At 42.4% G+C, this 17844-nt stretch overlaps 1 protein-coding gene across 1 annotated transcript in view; it reads left to right on the forward strand.

Moving 5' to 3' along the window:
- Nucleotides 1-1375: 1375 nt before the first annotated feature.
- Nucleotides 1376-17844, forward strand: part of LOC115797523 (endophilin-A1-like) — a 46162-nt gene continuing 29693 nt past the window's right edge. Inside the window, exon 1 of the mRNA XM_030754116.1 lies at nucleotides 1376-1643. Coding sequence (XP_030609976.1) covers nucleotides 1599-1643 — 45 coding nt within the window. The 5' untranslated portion in view covers nucleotides 1376-1598. The remainder of the gene's footprint in view (nucleotides 1644-17844) is intronic.

The following is a 17844-nucleotide window of genomic DNA, read 5'->3' on the forward strand; positions in this document are numbered from 1 at the left end:
TTTTAACTGACTGACCCTGAAGTATCAGTGTGGTACTCATACCTGCTGCTCATATTCTCCGGTATTACCTCCCCAAGCAAAGGAAAGACTGGGCCGAAAGTCGTGGGCACTGATCCTTAAATAATGTAGAGTAAAGAGGCTGGATTTATTAACCACATCACAATAAGTCTGCTCTCGTTTATTCATAACAAGGCTGCCAGTAACAGTGAGACTGTAGGGGGTTGGGGGTGGGGGAAATTATTTGGGTGAACTGGCCCTTTAAATAGTCCAGAGGCGACGTTGTGTGTTAAGAGGACAAAAATCCCCGAAGCAGAATAACAGCCCAGCTCCTTCATTAGTCCTTCATATAATCTCAAAATGTGCTTCGAGTGTTGCTCACAAAATAGTTTATTAGTTCATTAATGATTTAATAAATAGCCATCCTTTTCATCTGTGACGGTTCTAGGACTGGGGGGCAGGGGGTCCTTGCAGTTGGGCGTGCCTAGAAAAACCTCCACCCCAGTAAAGACCATAGACTTGAAGTGATTAGAGTGGTCGCCATAGTTAAGGTTAACATCAAAGAGCACAATGGTAATATAAAAACAAGAGCAAAGTCCTGGAAACACTAGAAAAGTGTAAAATCAAAGGTGCTGACAGCTGTTACGGAGCTCTGGGGCCCTGATCCTGTGGATGGCTGCTGTGCACAGTGTAATTGTGACTGTGAGTGACAGCTCACCTGTCTCAGCTGTAAAAAATAAATAATCAATAATTACTGCAGCTGCTGTGCCACAAGCCTGAAAGCGCGTGAATGTCTCACTTTGAAGATGCACCTTTGCGTCTGTTGTTTCTCGAACCAGCAGTGGTCTGCATTCACCGCTGAGTGTCTTTATTAACCTCTTACTGACACATCTGTGTGCAGCTGCATCTTGTGCTCTCCAGTGTTGGTGCTGAACGAGCCTCATGTGAGACTAAACAACCCCACCCCCCTGCACCCACCCCATAAAGGACCAGCTTTGAGCTTTCCTCTTGTCTGGTGTGAGATTCGGTTGATGATGATGGTAAAATGCGTGTTCCGTGTGGCAGAATGTAAGAGCTAGCCATCCTGATTTATAAGCTATCCATAACATAAATTTCGAGTTATAGATGGCAACTTGTTTTTGTGGCGGAAAAAAGCTTCCATAATAATTACATTGCACCGCTGGACAGACAAGAAATGGAAAAGAATAAAATAATACAAACAAAAGCTAAAAGACAAAACTGCGTTTCTAAACGAGTTATAGTCCTGATATGAATGAGCTCATGTGAAGCATCTTCGCATTAGAGGATCTTTGTCCTTCCCCTCCTCCTCTTCCTCCTCCTCCTCCTCCTCCTCTCCCTCTGACTGAAAATAGATCCAGCTGGGTTTGGTCTGGCGATCATCGGCTCCCGTTTACACCAAATCTTCTCCAAAATAAACGGACAGTATCGACTTTTAACCCAAACCGGAGGATTTACCGACGTCTTCTCGGGCTCCACCTCGCTCCCGTTTCAACCTCAAACAGTCCGTGTTGATTTTACACTCGCATATAAATATTTAAAATCTCATTCCTCCTGTTTTTTTCCCCTCCGCCGCTGAAGTGATGTCTGTCGCGGGGTTGAAAAAGCAGTTCCATAAAGCCACCCAGGTAAGAGGAGCGCGACCTGCTTCCTGTTTCTCTTTCTGTGTCTGTAGCTCTGCGCCTCGCATGCAGGAAACCGCTAAACCTGAGCACCTGGATTATTATTCACAAATCAGCTCAGGTCACAAAAACACGTTTAATGAAATCTGTTATTTTTTTGTTTTTCTTTATATTGTTTGTTTATTGTTTGTTTTTCATTAAAAGCTGCGCTTTAGTGTTCAATAATCCATATTTCTTTCTCTTCGGGGTGTTTATACATTTGTGTTTTTATGCAAAATAGTGCACAATGCGATAATATTTTTCTGAGACACAAACGAGACTTGTGGGGTAAAATATTCGGTTTTCTCGCGATGTTTTGTGTGCATTAAAAGCAGGGTATACCCCCCCTCAAACACACGCGCGCGGATACACACACACATACACACACACACACACAGAGGTTTGCCTGTAATGTTATGTAACAGTGTGTGAGCTGAAAGTGTGTGTGCGTGTGTGCGTGCGCAGCTGATTGGCTGTTGATCCACGCAACAGGGAATTCCCTCCTTCCTCCTTCACGTCCCTCCATCTTCTTCTTCCATCTCCAGCGCACCTTCATCTTCCTCTCTCCCTGTATCCTCCCTCCATCCTTTTTTTTCTCTTTGCCTCTGAATCATTCCTCCATCATCCCTCCATCCCCCCATAGTCTCCTCTTTCTTCCTTCTTTCTTCTGCTTCATCCCTCCGTTGTCCTTTCATCCTTCCTCCACACTTTCTCCCCCTCCATGTGTTTTTTACTCATCCCTCCATCCACCCTCTGTTTTTCCTTCCTTTTTCCTTCACATCCCTCCACTCTCTCTAACGCTGCTTTGTCTTCTTTTCTCCTTTTGTCCTCCCTCCATCATTCTCTCTATCATATCTCCACCCCATCCAATCTTTTTGCCTCCTCCATCGCCTCCTTCTCTTCATCCTCTTCACCCTCCTCGCTCTCTTTTGCTTTTCCTGCCATCCTCCCTCTACACTTTCCCACCTCTGTGTTACTTGTATCCATCCCTCCCTCCCTACATGCTTTTTCTTTCCTTGTCCTTCATATCCTTCCATCTTTGTCTTCTTCTTTACCTTCTCATGCCTTCATCTTTCTTACTGTAGTCCTCCGTCCATCTCTTCATCTGTCTTCATGTCCCAATCCTTCTCTCACTCCATCTTTCTCTATCATGTTTACATCCTGTCCCCTTTTCCACACCTATCTCTTTCTTTCTTTTCATCCATCCATTATATCCCTTCATCTTGTCTTTTCATGCACTGGAACATCCCCGCTGCTTCTTCTTCTTTCCCTTTTTACTTGTTAATCTGTCTTTCTGTCTTTAGTCCTCCCTCTATCATCCATCATTTTTCCATTTTCTCCCCTTCTCCACTTCACTCTCTCCATCCATTCTTCAGCATTCTTCCCTTCCTTGAGACTTTCCTCCATTTTTTCTTGCCTCTCCCCCTCCCTGTATTATTGTTTTGTCTTTTGTGATACCTCTATCCACCCTCTTCTTGTCATTTTCATCCATCTTTCCTTTTTTCTTTCTTCCCCTACCCTCATCCCTTTCTCTCATCCACCCCTTCTTCTCCCCAAGCATCCCCTTTCATCATCTTTTACATATAACCCCCTTTATTTCTTTTTTCTTTCCCCCCTTCATCATATCTCCATTTTCCACATTCCTTCACATCCATCTCCTCCCTCCCTCCATCATCTGTCCATCATTACATCATAATCATCACTCTGGCTCAGATTTCAGTCACATTAATCAAGATTTGCTTGCAGTTGCAGACAGGTTTTTGTGTGGAGATTTTAGGAGAAATCTCTTTGACCTTTCAGCCTGTTTTCTGCTTGTTGAGTCTGAATGTGAGCTGAATGCAAAGAGTGAAGGACAGACAGAGGCTGCATGACCCTCCTCCCCCTCAGTGATCCTCTCTCATCACGTCGGCTGTAGAGCGATGTCCGTCTGGAAACCTGTCAGTCTGCAAGCAGTCGTGCCGGCAGCTCCGTGAGGCTGCAGATGGAAAAGTGGCCGCACTTTGAGCTGAAAGGACATGTGTGTGAAAAACAGTGAGGCACAGGAGGATCTCACTATCATTAGATTTGGGTGGACCCCAAGCAACAAGAGGGTGCTGGAAATGAAGGCAAAGTGCTGAACAGTTCCACTCATGTCCACTAGGGGCTGGCTCTAAATCCCCATAGACTCCCATGTTAAAACAGTTCAAATTTACAGCAGAAATAAACATGTTTACAGACTGCTACAAAAACAGCTTCGGCCTCTGTGGACTGTTTCATAACAACTGTGCTTTCATAACGCATCCATTTGGAAACTGAAGTTAGGGGCGTGGCTGCTTTGATTGACACATGTGATAAGACCGCTAGCTGTCTGTGAAGCCTCACCTCAACTAATTGAAGTCACTGAAGTGGACCTCTGCACCGTGCCTGTGCTGTTGGTGCTCTGTGAAGCATTTTAATGGAATCACACGGCAAATTTTATCAACTTTGCAGTACAGACCATCCACACCATTGATACTAGTATTTTATTAATGTTATGAAGTGCTAGTCATTAGTGTTCTACTTATGGATGGAGCTTGCTAACCAAGGTAACTATTTGCTGATAACTATACTACACCCTGTCATCCACATGTGGTCAGTTGTGGTTTCATAAAGCAAACATAGCAGGAGCTAAAATGCAAAGCTTGAGGCTTCAAAATGCATGATCCTAAACGGGTGACATGGTGGTGTCTGCATTTTAAATGCATCATGTCGACATATGCAGACAAACAATCATTGCAGGTTTGTGCTTGGACTTCTGCACACGCTTTGAAATGAATGAATGTGTGTGGAGTGGCTTCATTGATCCATCGTCACCTTAAAATTGGAGAAAACAGAAGGAAGGCGTGTTTTTTTTTATCTGTTGGTTTGATTTTAACTCAGAGCCTAATTAATGAGTGCACTTAAACCTCCTCCACAGCCCACCTCAGAGGCATGGGTATTGATTATTGGTGATCTCACAGCAGGAGCAGATCAAGAAACCCTAGTGTCTGATACCTTCAGTTGTTCGGGACGATTGAGGCTCAGGAGGTAAAGCTGGAAGGTCGGTGGTTTAATAACCCGGCTTTTCCAGTCCACATGTCAAAGTATCAAAGTGTCACTGGGTAAGATGCTGAACCACAAATTGCTAAGCGAGTGTTTGCCACTGGAGCACTTCCCCCCCTTTTGTTGCCCCCTTGTTGTTTGTACCTTAAAGAGAGTAGTCTTTAACATCTGCTGACAGTTTTGTACCTTAACGGAACAATACAAAAATGCAGTTTCTGAAAATGGTGCAAAATTATGTACATAGTACCTATTAGTGTATGTTACATACTCTTGGAAACAGACCGGCCGTTGTATGGTGCTGTTCTAGTCTTACTCATCACACAGTGGTCGACCGACTGACCTGTCTATAAACTTCTTGTCTATAAATTAAAACCACTTCCTTTGCTGCTGCTTCTCCTGCTGCTCCTACTGCTGCTGGCCCTGCTGCTCCCACATCTATTAAACCAACTGTTACTCTGATTGTTTTACAAGGAAAGTCCCGAAATATTAACAGCCAAATGTCTGTCGGGTATCATCGTGAGACACTTTTACTGCCGTAGCTGTTAGTGGTGCCATTTTTCAATAAACACTCGGATAGTCACATCTGTAATGGTTCATACGATAAATGTGTGGGGTCATGGATGATTACCGGAGAGGGAAGCAGAGGAAACAAAGTTCTGACACATAGATTTTTCTTATCTTTGCTCTTCTTTTGTAAATGACTGCACGTCTTTGCCTCTTCAGGCCTCCAGCTGTTCTTAAAGAAGGTTCAAATCAATGAAAATGTTATTAATTTTACATTTTTCACACTGTAATCCGACCCTGAGGGCTTCGCTAATGTTGTTTAAAAAGTGAAAAAAACAACCCCTGATCGACACGAGGCGCCGAGAGAGGAACAAAAACAACTGGATCAATGTCGTCCAAGTTTGCCTTCTGTCTCATCTGTCACCGGAACAAATTCCTGCACATTTGTCGCATTTGTGAGACGGAGCGGGTGCTGATAAAGAGCGAAGATGATGTTTATTGATCCCTGAGGGAGAAACTGGTTCGCTGCAGCAGAGCAGAACAGGAAGCAAAAATAAAAAGTACAGCAGCAGAAACGGAGGGCGTCCTGCAGGCTCACACGGATCCAGAGGACAACGTGAACTCTGAAACGTCCTCAGCACTGAAACCGGTGCGCCAAAGGCAGTCAGACTCTGTTTTTATGTAACACAGTCTATCCAAAAGAGACAAACAGTCGGCTCAGGCTATCGTGTTCTGGATAGCTGGTAATATCAAGTTGTTTTTGGAAGGCTGTTTTTCCACTTTTCAGGGATACAAGCAGGAAGTTGCAGAGGTTGGAAAGATGTGCACAAAGTAAAAAGTGATTTTCTGATACATGACGCTTTTTGAGGGTGGGATTTATATTTTAAAACAAAACTAAAATGTAGGCTCTGTTTTTCTGTTTCAACCAATTAACAGATGCAGATGATTAAACATGAGTCCAGTGTTTCTGCATACAAAAGCACCAAAACCATTGGTGTGTGAGGTGTGAATTTCAGATTGGACTCTCTGTACTATTCTATGTGTAAATCTTTTTAAAGGACTTGTAAATACACAATTTTAATTTTGGAATTAGGCTGAGGACTTTCCTTGTTGGGGACTATTTCAGTGGCAGATTTATCCACATTTGGTGCTTTAGTGACTATTTGCAGCAGCAGGATGAGTCAAAATAAACTAAACTAATAAAGGAACTCGTTACATTGTGCTGCTTCACATGATGGATCAAAAAACAAACGTATGAATTACACTTTTCTTAATTCTTAAATCTGGATTCTACTGTTTTTTTTTTCTTTAAAACGCTTTAACTTGTCACATATGAGCAGGAGGAATTAAAAATAATGAGTCGCCTCTTTGATGTGAGGTGGTGGCAGATCTTTGAGGTGAGATGTCGACAGCAAGCAGGCAGGTAGCGAGGCCCCAAATAGATCTGTGAATCACCAGTAAGCGTTATTGGAAAGCGAGGGGGGGCAGCAGGCGGCACGAGACGTCAGAGACCGGTAACTCTGGAAACCAGAAGAGAGGGAGCGTCCGTCTGTATCTATGAGTTTCTCGCTGTGAATTAATTGAAATGTAAACCCGATTTGTCGTCTCTCTGCTGCTAATTAACCATCCAGACTCTGACTGCTGTGATCTAGTTTATGGCCATGTAAACCATGGCAGGCAGAGTGCAAACACGCAAAAGCACAAAGCAGACGGATGCTGAGCTGCAGAGGTGACGGATAATAACCCGTGATTACATGCAGCAACGCAACAATACAACATGTTGCTTTACTAAGTAATTGCAGGTTGGAAAAATCTAATTCAGTAGGAGGAATAACATGCTGAGGAAAGTCCAAACCCAGAAAATTTCAAGGTGAAATGTATAATTATGAAATTAGGACTCACGTGTTCCTGTACTTTCAGCTTCAGTCTCATTTCAGGGTTGTTGTCAGTGCTTGTTTTTCCCGAGATGTCTCCACCGCTCGTGTTTTATTTTTGTTTTTTTATTTAGTTTGGAGCTCAAGACTAAACCTGAGGACAGGCACTATGTTACATATGATTTAACTATAATTACTCACTGTTATTGTGCAAGAATAATTGAGTAATAAAAGCTGCAGTCATCCACTGGCCGATAGAGGCCCACTCCAAACGTGAGTCACTCACCATAAACACAGAGGCTAATAAAATACTCGAATTTCACTCGCTAAAACTGAAGCTCAGATTCTCGACCTGTTTGAATAATGAACTGCAGGCAGGGCACATTATTTCTCAAGAGATTCAGTCCAGTGACTCCAGTTAACCAAACCGAAGTCTGATAGACAGCAAGCAGCTGTGACTGCAACTTTACGCCTAAGAAAATCCAAATGTGTGGATTATATACATCCTTCATACAGTTGTTATGAAGGGGGAAATTAGTTTAAGAGCAGGCTGTAAACATGTTTTTTTTCTGCTGTAACATGGGAGTCTACTCACTTTTGGAGCCAGCCTCAAGTGGCCATTAGAGGAACTGCAGTTTTTGTACTTGGTGGTGTCATCATTAGCGCTGTCACCTCACTGCAAGAAGGTCCTCGGTTCAAATCCAGCCGGCAGTTTGCATGTTCTCCTCGTGTCTATGTGGGTTCTCACCAGATAATCCGGCTTCCTCCCACCGTCCAAAGGCATGCATGTGAGGTTAGCTAGTGATTCTAAATTGGCCATCTGTATGAGCACTGTAACAGATGGGATAGGCTCCAGGCATCCCTGTGACCCTGAATTGGATAAATGTAAGAAAGTGGATGGATGCTGGCTTCATTTTCCTGCCCACAAAGCTGCTGCTTGGTCAGTCCTCACAGAGTCCCGTATTAATGTGTCCAGCTTTACAGCAGAAGGGAACATCTTCACAGCCGGCTGCGTAGCATATTTTTGGTATTTATAGGTAGGTTTTCCCTTCATCACAACTGTATGCTTCGTATAACTTGCCACATTTAATTGCATTAAGGCTTAAAACTAGGTTGTTGTCAGGTGTGCGTAAATAGGTAACTATAGATGATAGTTGTCTGCTAAGCCTCACCATGACCAACTGAACAGGAGCTCTGAACCGTGTTTGCACTGGCGGCGCCTTTAGGAGCATTTTTAATGCAATTGTCTGACAAACAATATGATTTGTTGTGTGTCACAAACTAAGAAATCTGTGCTTCAGTAAGAGTGAAACTGTTTTTTTATTAGTCTGCTACAGAGCATTAATTGGCAGATGTGTGTGTTTTTGGATGTAGCTCGTTGATAGCATAGATTTGCACTCGAACCTCTTGTCCATGCATGGCCAATTCTGGCTCCAAAGAGCTAAAGTTGAGGCTTCAAAATGCCATGACTGTATTTCATAGGAGGTTTATGCTATTTTGAACCTCTCTCAACCACTTACAGACTGTCTTATAAATGAAATTTTACAGACGTTTTCATCTATAATCGTGGTGAGATTGTAGAGCAAACTGAATTCGATGAGGCTCAACAGATGAGTGATATGTTGTGGCCTTTGTAAGATTTTTTTTTTTTACAGCTTTAGCAAGAGTCTGCGTGGCTCATTTGACCAGGCTCATCTTATCTGTGACAGAAGCCTCTCAAGCAGAAAGATGGATTTCAGAGTCAGAGCATAAAAAACCTTCTTGTTTTCCACTCCTCGCTCATGGGGCGTGTGAGCCAATCAGACGGGAGGAGTGGGAACATTAAAACTTGATTTGAACTTCTTGCCTGCTGAGATGTAAATCTGGGACACATCCCAGCGTGAGTGTGTGTGTGTGTGTGTGTGTGCGTGCGTGCGTGCGTGTGCGTGTGTGTGGCTTAACAGATGGGAAAATAAAAAGCAGGGATGAGCTAAGCAAGCACTGGCAGTGTGAAGCCAACTGCCAAGCGGCAGTGCCACCAACCAAGATGGCCACCAAGCAGGGGCAGGAAATGGGACACCTCGGTCTAACCAGCTGAATAAAACATGAGCGACAGAGAGCAGAGATCAATACCCAGATGTACAAACGTCAAAGACTGACTGACTGAAGAGGAAGAAGAATAAACAAAAGATGAAAGAGGAAGTAAATTATACAGAGGCCTTTCATTTCCTATTTTTATCCGTTTTTGGATCTCTTTTATTCTTGATTTAATTTACGTTTATTCATGAATTATTCTCATTTGTTTGAACTGTGGCATTTTAAAATACCATGTTTATTCTTGCTGGTTACAATGATTTGCAAAAGGAGTGACCATAAATGCAAAGCACACAAAATTACAACCATCATGGAGATTTGTGTGTCACTGAGTAGTTTAGTGTAGCTACAGTATAGCTATAGTGTAGAAAACAGTAAAGTTAGTTAGTCTACTACTTTCTGATCTGTTGCTCTCTGTCTAATGTGTTATTTAATTGTTTATAATTTGGTTGATTCACTGTTTATTAATTAATTTACTGTAGTTTTACCTTTAAACAATTCTCCTTTATTCACTGAGTAAAAAATAATCCCTAACAGAAGCATGTGGAGGCAGTTCATGAACAAAAAAACAAAACAAAAGTGACTGAGGCTTTTATTGTGAAAGAAATGTGCAGGAAATGTTGAGTTTAATATTTCATCAGCAGAAGAAAAAAACAGCAGCAATCAATAAAAGTGTTATCCATCCACCAAAGGAGCACATTCATCCTTCTCCCCAGCCACCTCTTCCACTCTCTCCAGAATCTCCTGGGTCTGCCCCGAGGCCTTCTCCCAGTAGGATATACCTGGAATACCTCACCGAGGAGGTTTCCTACTCAGCTCCCTGAACCACCTCTAATGGCTCGTTTGAAGGTGGAGGAGCAGCAGCTGTACTCTGAGCCCCTCCCGAATGACCAAACTCTTCACCTATCTCTAGGGGAGAGCTCAGCCACCCTTCAGAGGAAACTCATTTCCGCCACTTGTATCTGCGATGTCATTCTTTCAGTAATTACAGAGCTCGTGACCATAGGTGAGGTTTGGAGCGAGGATCGACCACTAAATCAACAGTTTTATTTGCCTTTACTGCCACTGGGATGTGATTTCTGGAAGGCTCTGAATGTGAAGGGATATGGGGATTGATAATAGATAATTAGAGGAATGAAAATTACAGCAGGTGAGCCTTTAATATGAAACATTTCTGCAGGAAGTTATGGGCTTTATTGACTTTCATTTAGCAGGAATTTCTATAAATAAAAATATGAAGGTAATCACAGGAAATGAATCACTCATCCTTTCTGTGTCTTCTGGCCGAAGCATTGGGAATAAATCCACCTGCTTTATTTTGTTTCTTTGCTGTGTTTCATTGGTTCAACCACAGTTCTTTCTGGGCACTGAATAGGCTCGTCAGAAAGACTGATATTCAGATCATAACTGATAGTATAAAATTACTATTGGGGCACTGATTTAGCCCTGCGCTGCTAAAGAGGTCTTGCTTCAAACCTTCCTAAATGCTATTTACTGCGTCTTTTCCTGTTCACTGTGCTATTACAATAAAGGCTAAAAAGACCCAAAAAAATATATATTAAAACATCAGATTAGATACTCACAGAGATACCACTGTCTTTGCCTACAGCATCACTGCAGACAGCCCCCACCCTCACTAGCAGCTGAACATGTGAAAAGTAGCTGACGTTCAAAACAATGATCAACTTTATGAGGAATTTCAAGAGGTCAATAAAACTCGTGTCGGCTAACGTGGCTAACACTTAAGGATTTTCTAACTTTTGATGTATTTTTTCATCTCAAACTGATTCTGAGAAATTTGTCCGTGCATTCATATCAAGCTGATTAGATGACTGTAACGCTCTTTTTGCAGGACTATCTAAATCATCAGTAGGATGACTTTAGTCCTTTTACCTGCACAGAAATTTGATCATATTACTCCCATAATGAAGTCACTTCATTGGCTCCAAGTTCAATATGGCATTACCTTTTAAAGTCCTTCTTAGTTCATAAAGCTCTGACTTGCTCTGTGTCTATAACCCGATTAGATTCTGTGGTCAGCAGATGCAGCTCTTTTAACTGCTCTCAGAATTAGATCTAAGGGTGCTGCCGGTGCTTTCAGGTACTGTGGTCCTGTTCTTTGGAACAAGCTGCCTGCTGACCTGAGGTCAGTTCCAACTGTGTCTGCATTCAAAAGCAGACTCAAACCCTTTTTGTTCTCACAGGCTTACACTTAGTAACTGTGTGTGTGTGTACTTTATTTCTTAGTAAAGTTTTGTCTTGTTGTTTTTATTGCCTTAAGATATTGTAGCCCTGCATTGATTTGTATGATTTTATCTTTCATGGTAAGCACATTGAGTTTATGTGTAATGAAATGTGCTATTTAAATTAAAAATACCCTAACATCTGAGGGTGTTGGTCTTTAAGGTGTTTTGTTGAGCTGCTGTTCATGTGTTCAGCTGCTAGTGAGGGGAGGGGCTGTGTGCCTGCCTGGGTGAGGTGAACATGGCACTGTTAGTAATAATCCTGTTGAGTATCTAATTCAATAGTAATTTTTAGTATCCATTAGATACCTATGGTACTGAAAATAAAAGTACCACCATGTTTTCAGAGTTTTGGTACTAAAAGGTACCATATGACTCTATTCGCTTGCTAAGCAAAGGTCACTGGTTTGATTCCAGCCAAAAATCACTTTGTCCTGTTTTGTCAAGAAAAATCTGTCGAGGTGCTCCCATGACACCTGAGCAGCTGAAAGTAGTAGGTACCGTAGGCAGCAGTTATAATCAGTCCTGCCCGTCTGTTAACAGTGTTAATTTAACAGGGTATCACTGTTATTCATTCATGAAAAAGTGTTATGTTTCTCTGTCCCTGGTTGTAGCAGAGAAACGTCTACCAGCAGACAGAAACAGGGGCAGTCTACCTCAGCAGCTCTAATTGATGAGCACTGAAATATGGAGCCAAGTCACCAGAAGCAGAGCACTAACTCAGAAAACCTACAATATTGGCCTTTTTACATTTTTTGCACCACCTAAGAGGATATTAAAGAATTTGTTGTATACATACCTTACATTTATAGTAATGTGTCATTATTATTTATCTATCCTTTGGCAACTTAAAAATAGCCTTGTCTTTTAGTGTTATTGCTTGTATGGAAAGTGGGATCGAGTATTGAGCATTTTCTTGGATGTCGGTATCGAGTTTGAAATTCTGGTGTTGTGATTGGCATATTTTATTATTACCAGCAACCCCTATCTTTGTTCTTTAATCTGAACATTTCTCAAGGGAAAGCTGTCTAAAAACTTGGTTTTATGTCCTCAGATTGAGTAAGTTTTTGTTTTTCCTTGTCTTGCATAACCCAAAATCCAATATGTGTGGGGTTGGGACTGTTAATCAGGCAGAGCGGGACATTTTATTAGCATTTTCTGAGGTTTTATGACTGAAAGAATGAGTTCACATTGACAAAGGTCCAGAGAGTGTTTTTGCAGCCTGTTATGCTTTTGTTCCCTTTATTCAGCCCTGTACTGGATAAAGAGGTAAGAAAAAGGGTGGACGAATGTTTCCATGTTAAAAGCTGAGGTTCTGAATTCTCTTCAGTCGTCCTGTTTATGTCGATTAAAGGTTGTGAGGAGGTATTTCTTTGCTTGTGAATTCAAGACTGACTTCACTGCTTCTTAGTGCTCTATCTCGGGTTTTTTTCAGCTCGCAGCCTCTTGTTTGTGTTGACCGTGGGCTTTTATTTGACGGTGGATGATAAAAGAGAGCGCGAGAGAGAGGAAGCACAGCGGAGATAATTAGAGAGAGGAAGGTGAAGAGGAATGATGGAGCGAGAAAGACGGATTGGAGAAGCTGCTATTAAGAGGAGGAGCAGCAGATGGGAGCACAGTGTGTCTTTCTTAAATTCAAATTAGGGTGACAGGAGACAAAGAAAAATGACGAATGAGAAAATAACGTGTCAATAATCAGATTTAAAGCGACATAAAGATTATTCTGAACAAAGATTGAGGATAAAAAGGATGATAATCAGTCTGTCTCTGCTTCTCTGTTGCTTCCTGATCAAACACGCCTCTCTCTCCATTCGAGGGACGTGTTGTCCTGGCAACCACACACGTGTGAAGTGAAGGCAGGCTTGATGCAAACACACACAGAGACGCGCACACACGGGCCAGGCTGAGCTCTGGTTGGTTCGTTTAATAATTGATTGGCCCTGAGGTCTTCACACGTGAGCAGGAGCTCACCCGCGTGTCTCCGCGTCCTTTTGTTTTCAAGTCAGTTCATCACTTTGACCTTTGACCTCCTCACTGTGTGCTGATGATGTGGCTGCGGCCGTCGGGCGCTGTAAGGGAATTCAGTCTAAAATCAATGAAAGCTGGAAGAAGATCGAGGGTCTGTTGCCTGAGGCAGAGCTCCAGCTGGGGGCAGAAAGGATCCTATTGGCTGAGAGAAATCTCAGGGGGAGGGGTGGGGGGGGGGGTTGGAGTCAAAGATGTCACATAACAGGCTGTGTGGATGTAATCAATACTCTGTATATCACAGTACGGAAAATATAGGCGAGGGGTCATTTTGTCATCATCCTACAATTATTTTTCTTTTTTTTTTTTGACAAAAATAATTTTTTGGGAATCATTTCATTTCAGATCAGAAACATAAGAAAAAAAACAAGACAAAAACTAACACATCTGAATCTGTAGAAGCAGAAATAATGACATATTGTTTTAGTTGCACTAAAAAAATAGAATGCAGATCAGAACAAACTGAACAAGTCACAGTCCACATTTTAAATATTCACCACACAGTTGGCTGCAATAATTAGGCAGAGCAATTTCTGCTGAAGCTGCAGTGGGATCATTGCTGACCTGCTAAAACATATAGCCAAATGGGTAAGGCAGATGGCAGTTGATGGTCTAAATATATACCCCCACCCACCCCCAAAACAACCCCAAAAAACAAAAAAACAGCAACCTAAACGCTTTTTTACTAACTAGGAGCTCTTATTTTGAAACTCTGTGTTAAAGGATCTTGGAGACATCCGAAGACTTGGCGTAATTTAACCTCAGGAGCTGCACAACACTATCAAAATAAAGCTGAAAGTTATTTCCTACCTGGAATGTTGTATCTCCGGCTCTTTGACGAGCTGCTTTTCTACCACGTAACCACATCAGCACCGTCCACCGTTTGCTCTTCCTGTCAGATGGAGTCCAACTAGCGAGTGCTCCAGCAATGCCCAGTGGAGTCATTTGTTTACGTTTGGGTCACCCATCATCAGCTGCTCAGATCTCCTCCACCAACCAGGCTGCATGCCTTCGTAGCCTGGTTGTACTCGATGTTGTGTTTTTGCCTAAAGTGGTGAAATGCGTTTGTAGTTTCTGTTGAGCAGGAACAGTTTTGTTGCATATTTTGCAAAGTGCTGTTCTCTGTTGGAGGTTGTTGAAGTAGCTTTTTAAGGTACCGAATCAACATCGGAGGCTGACGGGCTGTGTGACACCACCAGAGAAGTCTCCTCCTCCTGGTTTGCAGGTTTAAGATGCAAAAACCATGTCCATCTTTTATATACAGTCAGTGTTTATATCCAGTTATAGGGGAATGTGCTAAATACCAATTGTGTCATTATTGTGTAGGCACCACAGTGTGCAGTCAGCATTTACTTAATAATGATGAAGCAAAGACACTTGCCTGTTTGTACTGTAAGCACAGAGGTGAGGCCAGGAGGTGATTGGCTTAGCTGAAGGTGGGAGAGGCAGATAACCCGGCTCTGTCCAAACACCATTAAAGCTCACTCACTCAGTTAAAGCACATCTTATTTAAACACAACCGAGTGTGACTATAATTAAATGTCATTTAATGTAAAATATTATATAAACATGTCAGGGATTTTGCATAAAACACAGCCTTAAACTGTCTGCTTTTGTAATGTGAAGTGCAAATAAACTCTAATCAAAGACTGCCAGTCTTACCATGCATGAATAAAGTGGGTTCACTCTATAATGAGGTGTTAAATTTCCACTTAGTTGCATCAGTTTCATGGACCCAAAACTGAGTTGATGGTTTTTATTCAAACTGCTGTGTTTACCCACATTAAGAGCCTTTAAATTCATGTCACAGACTTTACTTTGCATACTGTGTTTGAAAACGTTTACTAACTTTCTTCCAAGGTCAGCTTTTTGCCACAAACTCTTTTTTTTTAAAGGGGCTAGCTCTGCATGCTAATGATTTTTTTTTCTCCCAATTCTCTGACCCCAGGCTCCCTCTTTCAAAATAAAAGCCCCCTTTGGCAGCCACGCTGACATGTTGACACACTGACGCTGCAGACAGGGACGGTCTGCTCGGCTCTAAATATAATAGAGTGATCGAAGCTTGTGCCTGTGTGTTTGTGTGCAGCTGCAAAAACAACTGGTCGCAGTGATTGCAGACTATTCATCCTCTAGAACAAGAAATCGATGCTCAGCAGAAGAGTTACAGCCGAGCCAGTTTATGTTTTTTCCACTTATATAAAGCTGGTTCAGCTTTTATCCTCCATGGAGTGCAGCATTAATATTAACTATCATTTAGAGAGGTTGGAACTTTTGTTTTTTGTTATCCTGAATAGATGAATATTTTTGATTCCAGGGTGACACATTTCTGCTGCCGCAAGTTCAAATCAGCCCAGAATCAATAAAGCGATTGTGGTTGTTGCAGTGCGTGCACCGCTCTGCTATTTACAGTCCAGTATGGTTGAATAATACATAGATGAGACCAGCTGTCCTTTTGGAAGTCATGCCACAGTAGCTGAAGTCGGCCATTTTCCAGGAGGATCCGTCACATCTGCTTGCTTTCAGGGATGGAAGTTTTGTGCTCATATCAAAAAGGCCCAGGGCTGCTGTTCACCGCATTCATTTTTGTTTCCATAAAGGTTGAATAAGTACTTTCTGCAGACCTGGAGCATGGCAAAAAATTTCAAAAAGCTGAAGCCATAAGTCCAGGTGAGGGTGGGAATACATCAAGGATCAGCTCTGAGCCCCTTCTTGTTTGCAGTGGAGATGGGCAGGTTGACAGTTGAGGTCTGTAGTGTAGATCTGCAGATCTGTAGCAGGTGGAGGAGAGCCTGGAGAGGTGGAGGTGGAATCTCAAAAATATGTTTTTCCACTGTCCTCACACGTACACGACAAGTGGAAACCTTCACAGAGTCCTTGCAGAGTTCTCCTAACCAAACATTTTCTCTCTGTGTAGCAATGCTGGCATCACCACATTTTATATAAAAACTGGAGTGACTTGCAAACTTGCAAAGCCCAGCTCTACCGGGCCGAACTGGATCCTCTGCTGGGCTGTATCTGGCCCTCAGGCCACATGTCTGCCACCCCAGGGTGAAGAAAAAAGTTGTAAGGTGTTTCTGTGGCTGTAGCTGCAGAAGAATGATTATCAGCTGTGATCTCCGAGTGTGTCTCACTTGCTTCCAGCAGTGCGCAGCAGTGGTTTGTTGTAGGTTTTGTGTTGTGGTTCATTTTACTGGCGTTCTCCTGTCTGTGTTGTTCTATGTTATTTTCCATTTCCTGTTGTGTGTGTCTCCTGTGCTTTTTATCCATCTTTGTCACCACCTCCTTCCTCGGTTTTGCCCTCTGTGGAAATGCAGCGCTGTCTTCTTGCTTTTCTTTGGCAGATTGTCTGTTTTACTCTTGTGGGTTTTCTCTTTTGTTGTTTCTTTTTGCTTTTGCTCAGTAAAGTCTTGTTTTTTGTGATGACCTCACTCTGTGTCCTAATATAACAGTAAAGCTGGTTTCCTGAGGGGGGGGGGGCAGGTCCAGTTATCAAAGGAAATGCTGCTCTGCACACAGCCTTCTGCCCAGGTGCTGCAGCATCGTGTTACTGTGACATTTCTGTATCGTTGTGCCTCGATTTTGGCACATGTAACAGCGCCGCCATCTGGAAAAGGTAAAAATTACAACCATTACATACACTGGATCAAACTCAGCTAGGTGTTTATATACAGCTGGTTTGAAGGCACCATTTATTAAGTAAGTGCAGTGGATGAATTGGAAAATAATTTTAATGCCTCCCTCTGTGCTTGTTTTCTGTCACATTAGTATGCAGCATGCCTTTGTAATGTGGCACCATCAATCTCTGCTTTCCTTCCCTCTCTCTCATTTTATCCCTTTCCCCTCCTTCCCACACTCCATCGCTCTCTCTCATATTTCCAACTCCCAAAAACCCAATTCAGAGGAACGCGCTGTATTAAGGCTGCCTTCTGCAGCAATATGTGTCCCTTTGCTTGGCTTTGTTATTGCCCCCATCAATCCAAAGCAGCTTTCTGAATAACACAACGGGGCAGCCCTGTAGGCCTCGGGCACAAAAAGCCCTCTCATATTCTGAATAAAGTTGAGTCAGAGCCGAGTGTTGGACGGCTGGCTGGTCAAATGCAGTCTGAGCCGTGCAGATAACTCCTAAAATATATTTGTGGTAAACACAAGAAGCCAGAGGGGAAATACAGTGCAGAGAAAAGAATGGCAGAGAATCCAAAATCAAGAGCAGGGGTATTAAATATGAAGTCAATTATTACCGAATAATTATAAATAAATACAACATGAAAACGCTTTCATTTGTGATAATTATTGTTGTAATAAACTTTTAAACTGCAGATCGAAGGTTTTCACTAGGATAGACTTAGCTAAAATGTTATTCCTGTGTTTATAATTTTTCGATTTTCAGAT

The sequence above is a fragment of the Archocentrus centrarchus genome, chromosome 18 (genome assembly GCF_007364275.1).
Source record: "Archocentrus centrarchus isolate MPI-CPG fArcCen1 chromosome 18, fArcCen1, whole genome shotgun sequence".
NCBI lineage: Eukaryota > Metazoa > Chordata > Actinopteri > Cichliformes > Cichlidae > Archocentrus > Archocentrus centrarchus.